General features: G+C 33.7%; 1 protein-coding gene across 1 annotated transcript in view; it reads right to left on the bottom strand.

The window, feature by feature from the left end:
* Positions 1-9,414, bottom strand: part of LOC107740360 (CD276 antigen-like) — a 94,893-nt gene extending 85,479 nt beyond the window's left edge. The window contains exons 1-2 of the mRNA XM_016552785.1: positions 9,222-9,414; positions 3,259-3,407 (exon numbers count right to left, since the gene is read on the bottom strand). Coding sequence (XP_016408271.1) covers positions 3,259-3,304 — 46 coding nt within the window. The 5' untranslated portion in view covers positions 3,305-3,407; positions 9,222-9,414. The remainder of the gene's footprint in view (positions 1-3,258; positions 3,408-9,221) is intronic.
* Positions 9,415-10,432: the final 1,018 nt, after the last annotated feature.

Below are 10,432 nucleotides of genomic sequence, written 5' to 3' on the forward strand. Positions count from 1 at the left end.
CAACATTGATACACAACAACAACACCATCATCAACAACAGCAGCAACAACAACATACAACATTGATACAAAACAACAACACCATCATCATCAACAACAGCAACAACAGCAACACACATCATCATCAACAACAACAGCAACACACATCATCATCAATATCATCATCAACAACAACAACAGCAACAACAACACACAACATTGATACACAACAACAACACCATCATCAACAACAGCAACAACAACAACAACACACAACATTGATACACAACAACAACACCATCATCATCAACAGCAGCAACAACAACAAAATACAACATTGATACACAACAACACCATCATCAACAACAACAACAGCAACAACAACATTGATACACAACAACAACACCATCATCAACAACAACAGCAACAACAACAACATTGATACACAACACCATCATCATCAACAACAGCAACACACATCATCATCAACAACAACAGCAACAACAACATCATCATCAACAACACACATCATCATCAACAACAACAACAACAGCAACAAGATCAACAACAACACACAACATTGATACACAACAACACCATCATCAACAACAACAACAGCAACAACAACATTGATACACAACAACAACACCATCATCAACAACAACAGCAACAACAACAACATTGATACACAACACCATTGTAACAAAGTTCGTAGTCACGGGAAGAAGGAGGCGGGAACCGGCGAACATTCATATTCACTTTAATAATAAAATAAACACAAAATAGCGCGCTAGAGCATCACCTCAGCGACATTAGCATCACAATGCATCATGGGTAACACCGGACCACACATAGATCAAATCATCTGTATGTGAGAGATTGATTTCCATGTGAATTCATCAACAACAACAACAACAGCAACAAGATCAACAACAACACACAACATTGATACACAACAACAACACCATCATCAACAACAACAGCAACAACACACAACATTGATACACAACAACAGCTGTTTTGGCTTGTAAACGCTGCTTGATCTGTGCAGATTCACACCAGAACACCTTTTCACTGGAGGAAGCGTTATTATGGATTATGGACTCAATGGTATTTTAGTTAAAAACGTCTTAATGCTGGATTAGTTTCAGCTTTTGTCTTCTCCAGATGTTAACTGATGGACTGGAGTGCTGTGGATTACTTGTGGATTATTGTGATGTTTTTATCAGCTGTTTGGACTCTCATTCTGACGGCACCCATTCACTGCAGAGCATCCATTGCTGATACACTGATGCAGTGCTACATTTCTCTAAATCTGATGAAGAAACAAACTCATCCTGATCTCAGATGGCTTGGGGATGAATACATTCTCAGCAGATTTTTCATTTTTTGGTGAACTATTCCTTCAAGAATCCTATCAAACCAATTTATTATGCAATACTTGGTAAGGAGTTCTACACGGCCCACATTCCTAGTAAAAGTTTAGAACTTCAGTTTAACACATTTTATGTCAAAATTCACAGATTCTCCCCAAAAATCAGCGAAATGCAGCAAAACTCTGTCTAGGTCTCCTCAGGACGCGCTGCTTTGGGAAACCACATTAGCAGCTGTCCAATTGCAGGGCCTAAGCTGTAACTAGTGTACCATATATGTGTCCAAAATACAGAAAAATGGAGAAACTGGGAATGATATCATGGAGGCATATGAGCTCATAATTCATGTCTCGTATATTGAGTTACGCTCTTCTGTTGAAAGGTAAAAGTTGAGAGACTTCTTAGATTGTATTTTAGACACTCCTCACGTATTTTGAGGATCCTCTCAGCAATAACGCTCACAGTTCCAGCACACTTCTATAACCGGGATTAAACTGTGAGCTGTGAAACAGAGTCATAACTGTGGTTTTAGTTCAACACGCCACACCCGAGCGCTGGTTTTCATCCGCAGACGCACACAACACAAGCCCAAACAGCAAAACTGGGCCACAGCATCTGAGTCAGAGGGGAAAACCTTTCTTCTGTCTTCCTCGCTCTTTTCTTTTCAAAGAATAACCTTAAAAATCACAGACTTGATTTTTTCACTTTCCTCAGCACATTTCTGACCTTCACCGTTTTACGCCGCTGTAAACAGTCTTTGCATTAGTATAAAGTCTAGAGAGACAGTTTTACCTGCAGAGAGGCAGGTATTAATCAATTAAAGAGCTCATTTTGGATTCTATCTTATAATATTCACGCAAGAATCCCTTTATGCATTATGCAAATTTAACTAAGGATATGCCATTTAAGCCTCTGATGGACTTTTAATAGGAAAGGATCAAATCTTTTTTCACGCTGAGTGTCTATAAAACCAAATTTCACAGACACACATTCTAGCATTTTGTCAGTGCAAACGTTGATATTTCAGAACATGTCAATGTCATGCATGATTTTAGATGCATGTAATCTAATGAAACTGCATCACTGTCGTAGTTTCTAATTTAATAACATCACTCCAAGATCAATGGGGATCACTTTTCAATATTATTTATCTGCTTTTTGTTGTTCTGTTATTAAGTATAGACCGTATACACTATACATGTTTTCAAACTGGACACTTAACCCACACTTAAAAAAATTAATTATGAAAATATAATTATAATATATATCACAAAACAAATTATATATTTTTTTTAAATAAATAGTAATATTATTATTGATAATAATAATAATAATAATAATAATAATGATGATGATGATGATGACAGTGATTATTATTATTAAAGTTTGGCATCTGTAAGTTTTATGCACAGTCTTTTATACTCACCTAGACTGCATTTAATTGATCAAATATAAAATAAAAACAGTAATATTGTGAAATATTATTACAATTTAAAATAACTTTGTTCTATGTGAATATCTGTTAAACTGCAATTTATTTCTGTGATCAAAGCTGAATTTTCAAAAAGTTCAAAAGGCTTTTAATAAACATTATAAATGTCAGTAAAGACATTATAAATGTCTTTACTGTCACTTTTGATCAATTTAATGCATCCTTGATGTATACAAGTATTAATTTCTTTTAAAAAATATTTAAATTGCAGTGTAAGCCACCTGCCAAAATAAAAAATAAATGTGCGTGTGTGTGTGTGTGTGTGTGTGTGTGCGCGTGCGTGCAGTTTCCCATGATTTTGTAGCCCTGGCCTGTTTATTAATTTCTATCTTTGCTTGTTTGTTTGTTGTGTGGTTCAGGTTAACAGGTTGTGATCTTTGGCTAATCAGCATGTAGGGAGCAGAAGATCACCCACCGTCAGCGTGAAGAGCCAGCAGAGCACACAACAGGAGAGCCAGCATGCTGAGACGAGAGTGAGAGTGTGTGTGTGTGTGTGTGTGTGTGTGTGTGTGTGATCCCACGATGAGTGTGTGTAACAGCAGGGCAGATCTTTCAATCACGGCACTGTGGGGAAAAACAGAGAGAGAGACTGATTAACCTGGAGCTGAGTGACTGATGGAAGGGACGACTGAAAACACACAGGGTTTATATCTAAATTATAGATATATAAACACACACACACACACACACCACGTTTGGCTGCTGTGAAATTCATCATCTTAAAAGGGTCAATGTTTCATGATTTATGGCCGGATCTTGACCTTTCCAGTGCGGTGAACACACAGACAATCTAAGTGTTCAAATATATGTGATGTCAAAACAAGCTTCTAAAGGACTCAATACTGATTTAGGCCACAAACTTCATGAAAGTGCAGTATATGAACGCAAACACTTTCAGCCTCGCAAACTTGATTTCACACTGCGCTACTTGTCAAAATGCACAATTCAATTCATATTAGCGCAACACAAATACATTCTCAGCGTTACTGCAAAAGGTGCTATGACAGGCGTAAATTGCATGAGAAAATAAATAAATATGATTTAATAAAATAAATGCAATTGCTTTTTTTTTTATTTAGTCGTGAATTTATTTCTGCATCTTTTTTTTTCCTTTAATCATTATTTATTTTCTGTATTTATTTTTAACTTTTTTTTAAATATTTTAACTTTATTGTTTATTTCATTTATTTATATATTTAGTTATTTATTAATTATTATGTATTTCCATATTTATATATTTCCAATTTTTTTACATTTCAAGATTTTTTTTTTTTAATGTTTGTATTTTATCTTACATTTCCACATTTTTACATTGATGATAAAAATAAAAATAATAACAATAATAATAATAATAATAATATTGATGATGATGGTGATTATTATTATACAAATACATTCTCAGCGTTACTGCAAAAGGTGCTATGACAGGAGTAAATTGCATGAGAAAATAAATAAATATGATTTAATAAAATAAATGCAATTGCTTTTTTTTAAATTTAGTCGTGAATTTATTTCTGCATCTTTTTTTTTCCTTTAATCATTATTTATTTTCTGTATTTATTTTTAACTTTTTTTTAAATATTTTAACTTTATTGTTTATTTCATTTATTTATATATTTAGTTATTTATTAAAATTTATGTATTTCCATATTTATATATTTCCAATTTTTTTACATTTCAAGATTTTTTTTTTTTAATGTTTGTATTTTATCTTACATTTCCACATTTTTACATTGATGATAAAAATAAAAATAATAACAATAATAATAATAATAATAATATTGATGATGATGGTGATTATTATTATTAAAGTTTGGCATCTGTAAGTTTTATGCTCAGTCTTTTATACTCACCTAGACTTAATTTAATTGATCAAATAGACAATAAAAACACGAATATTGTGAAATATTATTACAATTTAAAATAACTTGTTTCTATGTGAATATGTGTTAAACTGTAATTGCTGTCATTACTGAACAGTTCACACAAGTTTTCTTATGTAATTTGTCATTGGATTCAATGCACCAATTCATCTATGAATGATTTAAACAAGATTTTGTTCTACTGATGTTTCATGAATGATTTTGGTTATTTGTTCAACTCTATTCTATAGTTAAATTCAATGAGTTAGCAACAAATGCATTTAACTTCAAGTGCATCCTAAAAATTGCCAGTCATCTCTAGTTACTAATATTAATTAACTAAAACATTGCTATTGTTGTTAGAGTTCATGAGTGACTCCTGGATTCTGTTCACACCTGGAATAAAAATAAAGTGAATTCACTTTTTCCGTTTCCACTCCTATAAAGTCTGTTATGCTTCTGTTATATTTAGACGACTAAAAGTGAACATTTTCACATTTACTGAAATGCAATAGAATTCACTTTGTTTTCTACTGTAGTGCATGGCTTATATGGTCACTTGGTTGATGACCAGGATGTTAATATATCTAATTTTACATTTCAGTGCATCCTGTTAAACCTGGTCACAATTTCTACATCCTTTTCTCGCTTCCTCTTCCTTTCCTTCTTTTCTCTGGAAAAAGGTAAGTCAAACCTCTAAAAACCACATGAAATGGATTGTTTTCTTTCCTGTGACGACATGTTTCTTATTGTAACAGGAAAAGAAATCCTGCTTTTTACAGTTCAAACGTTTGGGGTCACTCAGTTTTTTTTGAAGGTAATTAATACTTTTATTCATCAAGGACGCATTAAATTGATCAAAAGTGACAGTAAAGACATTTATAATGTTACAGTAAATTTCTATCTCAAATAAATGCTGCTCTTTTGAACTTTCTGTTCATCTGTGAATCCTGAAAAATAAAATGCATCACAGTTTCCACAAAAATATTGAGCAGCACAACTGTGTTCAACATTGATAATAATCAGAAATGTTTCTCGAGCAGCAAATCAGCATATTAGAATGATTTCTGAAGATCATGTGACACTGAAGACTGGAGTAATGATGCTGAAAATATAGCTGCGCATCACAGAAATAAATTACAGTTTAACAGATATTCACAGCTATTTTAACTTATAATAATATTGCACAATTTTCACTGCATTTTTGATCAAATAAATGCAGCCTTGCTGAACAGAAGAGACTCCTTTCAAAAACATTAAAGAATTTTTTAACAGTAGATTTATTCATGAATATATTTAATTTCCTTTATATTTAGGAAAAGCATCCAATACAGTTTTTTTTTTACCTCCTGCAGAAGCAGATATAGCTAAAGACTCACAAGAGTCCAGTTTTGATTTCATGTGGTCTTTAACCCACTGACAGACACAAACAGCTGCATTACTAGCTGACTTTGTGATCCGCTCGCTCAGATCTCCACCTTATCTTTGTGTTTTAAGAGAAACATGATCAAGTTCTGAGCATAAGCAGCACAATTACACGACTGTACGGTAATCTCGTAAAAGTAAAGACTCGTGTGAGCTCTGACTAAACTCTTCCAGCAGGTCAGCGTTCAGTAATATGAGACGACGTCACCCCTGCGCTATGCTTTAGTCATAATCAGACCGCTTTCTGCGGACAAACCCTGCACTCAGCACAAAGCATGTGGTCAGACAACAGCACCGCTACGCTCTTCAGAAACTGAGACCGATTTAACTCTCTTTTGAGACAAAGTTCAAAATAACTAGTCAGGCTTAAACAACTTAGTAATTCTTTCCACATGCATAAAAGCACAGCATGATTAAACTGCACACTTTATAGATCGCAGGAACTGTCTGCATGAACTTCAAACAGTCTGAGGTCTAATAGCGCTTTTCCTCACTCATTCCTTCCTTCTGGATTCTCAGAAAGCCTCAGACTGTTTTTGTTGGCCTCGATCACTTTGTCAGTGACTTTCAATGCAGTGCTGTTGAAAAAATTAATCTAGACTCAAAGGAATAGCCTAGTTCACCAAAAAATGAAAATGTACATCTAAGATCAGGATGAGTTTGTTTCTTCATCAGGTTTGTAGAAATGTAGCATTGCATCAGTGTCTCAGCAATGGATGCTCTGCAGTGAATGGGTGCCGTCATAATGAGAGTCCAAACAGCTGATAAAAACATCACAATAATCCACAAGTAATCCACAGCACTCCAGTCCATCAGTTAACATCTGGAGAAGAGAAAAGCTGAAACTAATCCAGCATTAAGACGTTTTTAACTAAAATACGAGTTCATAATCCATAATAACACTTCCTCCAGTGAAAAAGTGCATCTGTTGTCTTTCACATCAAAATCCAGCCACATATGTGTTTAGAGCTGTTTAAACGCTGCTTGATCTGTGCAGATTTCTCTCCTGATTCACACCAGAACACTTTTTCACTGGAGGAAGAGTTATTATGGACTATGGACTCGTATTTTAGATAAAAGCGTCTTAATGCTGGATGTGTTTCAGCTTTTGTCTTCTCCAGATGTTAACTGATGGACTGGAGTGCTGTGGATTACTTGTGGATTATTGTGATGTTTTTATCAGCTGTTTGGACTCTCATTCTGACGGCACCCATTCACTGCAGAGCATCCATTGATGAGACACTGATGCAGTGCTACATTTCTACAAACCTGATGAAGAAACAAACTCATTTACATCTCGGATGACCTGAGGGTGAGCACATTTTCAGCAAATTTGCATTTTTGGGTGAACAATTCCTTTAAATTTCACTATGGTTTTATACAGTCAGCTCAATCTGCTGAATTTACAGTACGAGTCAAATGAACAGAATATGCATGTAAGCATAATCTATGATCAACACTACAGTCAAAAAAATAAATCACTTGCTGCTTTGCTTGAACATCCAGTACTTTCTCTAGAAAAACTACAGTAATCTTCTAGCCCGGGCCACGGCTCATTGAGTTTTTAATGCTGTATAATACATTAAATCCTGCAGCATCTATTCAGACGTTTGGCACTGAGGCTCAAGTTTACACAAGCACATTTATCTTCTCTCTTCTCAAACAAACACCTGTATTATTACTCTCCTCACTAAATCACAGGCCACTGTTTAGCCGGCAGGTACTAAATGTATAATATCCTACTAAGTGATTACTGTTAAACACAGCTCTGTAGAAACACAACGGTCAGATCTGAGAGGGGAAATGCAGTCTTAATTCAAGATGCACACAAGTTTGATACAGTTTTTCCTAAACACTACAGAGCAGGTTATACTAGATTCATCTATTTGCTTTCAACTTAAGCATCCTAAAATGCTTAGAATAGGATAGAATAGAATAGAATAGGATAGAATAGAATAGAATAGAATAGAATAGAATAGAATGTCACATTTTTGGTAAATTTGTTTTGGACTTGAATAACACAGCCAGCAATCAAACAATCAGACACACATAACATACAGCCTAGCACACAATTCAACAACAACAACAATAATAATAACAATAATAACAATAATATTATTGTTGTTGTTGTTGTTATTAGTGTTATTAGTAGTAGTATTAGTATTAGTATTATTATATAAAAAAATAAATCATACAGAAGTATTTTAAAATCCAAATTTTGGAATTATTTGTTAACTGAGTTTGGCACAAAAAGGTTTTTATAATACTTCAACTTTTAAATTCTAAATTGTTTCCCTGAAGGTTAAAAAGGTTATTATGGAAGTTGCATATAAAACAATAAAATTACATTTAAAAAAAAGAAAGAAAAGAAAAAGGGAAATATTTTACACTATGTAAACATTTGAAAATTATATACAATACATATATAACATAATTTATAACAAAATAAAATTATATATTAAAGAATATATATTTTTCTTAGAAAAAAAAATTCTTTGTTTTTGTTTTTTTGTCAAAGAAAAGATAAAGTTGAGAGCTGGTTTCAGGTGCTGGTGGAGTGAGTTCAAAGTGTTTTAATGTCTAATTTGAGTTGATTTACAGTGCAGTCTCAGGTTTAAGAGTGTGTCCAGACTTTGTCCAGACGGCATAATAAAAGCTAATCTAACAGATGTGATGTGAATCCAGAGCATCAGAAGCTGCATCCAGACTCTTCCAGTCCAGCAGAGTCCAGCAGAGTCCAGCAGGGTGTGGTTCCTCACATAAAGACCAGTCTGGGGGACGATCCGGAACCCTTAAAGGGCCAAAACTCAAACCCTGGAGTCAATAAAGCAGAGTGTGTTTACCCAGAAACCACTGCATTTTTAAAACACGGCCCAAACAAAAGCCATCGCACTATTAAAGCACTATGTTTGACTGCAGGGAACTTCCTCAGAAACTACACACCCGACTCCAGCTCATTCATACGTTTTGAATGCCACAGTTTTCCTAAACAGCGCTTTTGTTTCCGCAAACCGAACCGTGTTTTGTCCTAGCTCGACACAGATCTCTGTGGATGGTGTAACAGCATTCCGAGGCATTTTAATGAGCTTACCATCCCAGCAGTGAAGTCAGAACAACACAAAGCAGAAGATCCGACTCTGTCTCTCATTCCTCAAACACGCTGTGTGTGAAGGCGCATGGTTCGTTTGTAAAGCTGAGTGAAATAGCTTCTTCTTCTTCTTCTTCTTCCTCAGCTTTGAGTGAAGCAGCGGTCGGAAAGAGAAACCACTCCTTCATCAATCCTGCGCTCGGTTCAGCCGGATGACGTCACGCTGCCGGAGCCCACAGAAGAACATAATTGTGAAATGGAATAATAATAAACCTAACATTATATTATTTAAAATTGAACTTAAGCATTATATTGAGGCCCTAAAAGATGCAAGGAATAAAAAAGCGAAACGGATGTATAGAATTTTTGAATCCTTTTCTTTTTGCAACTTTTTGTAATTTTTTTCCCCTGTATATATATTTTTTTTTCTGTCTTTTTTTCTCTCTCTCTCTCTTTCTGTTGTTTCCTTTGATGCTATTATGAATGTAATAGATAATAGTTGAATACATTGTGATCCTCTGTATATGTATGTTGTTATTGTTCTTGTTATGCAATAAAAAATAAAAATAAAAAAAGAACATAATTGTTGTATTATAAATTTTATTATTTTCTTAAGCAAATGTTACATTCTCAAATGCAGATTCTCAGAACCTGTCTTTGTGGTATTTTTAAGGGACATGGAGAACTATTTGAATGCGATGTCGATGTCTACTAATAGTAGTAAGAAAGCTAGAAAGACTGTAAGAATCTGCTCCGCATTTAAAGTCTTTGTGTAAGAAATCCTATGTGAAATAATGGCCCTTTATTGCATTTTTTTTTTTACTTTATTTTTTAATTATTGTATTTTTACTATGTTTTACTTTTGTTGTTGTCTTTTCAAGTGTCACTATTGTTGATATTTTGTGTTGTGTAGCTACTCTTTTGTATGTTCTCGTTTTCAGCAATAAAAAATAAATAAATAAAACACACACATATACGATTAGTTAAGAACTGAAGTGGAAAATAATAATAATTATATATATATAGTTTTACTATATTTGATATTTCATAATTAACATTTACTATTTCATCCTTTTACTAGGATAACCTGATAAAGTGATTTATTTCAATGAGACAGAAAAATAAAAACATATAACCTATTATTATTAATATTATTATTATTATCATTGAAGTTACATATAATAAAAGAAAAAAGAAAAACAAATTCACAAGAT

The sequence above is a fragment of the Sinocyclocheilus rhinocerous genome, unplaced genomic scaffold, assembly GCF_001515625.1.
Source record: "Sinocyclocheilus rhinocerous isolate Xijiao unplaced genomic scaffold, SAMN03320098_v1.1 scaffold1006, whole genome shotgun sequence".
Taxonomy (NCBI): domain Eukaryota; kingdom Metazoa; phylum Chordata; class Actinopteri; order Cypriniformes; family Cyprinidae; genus Sinocyclocheilus; species Sinocyclocheilus rhinocerous.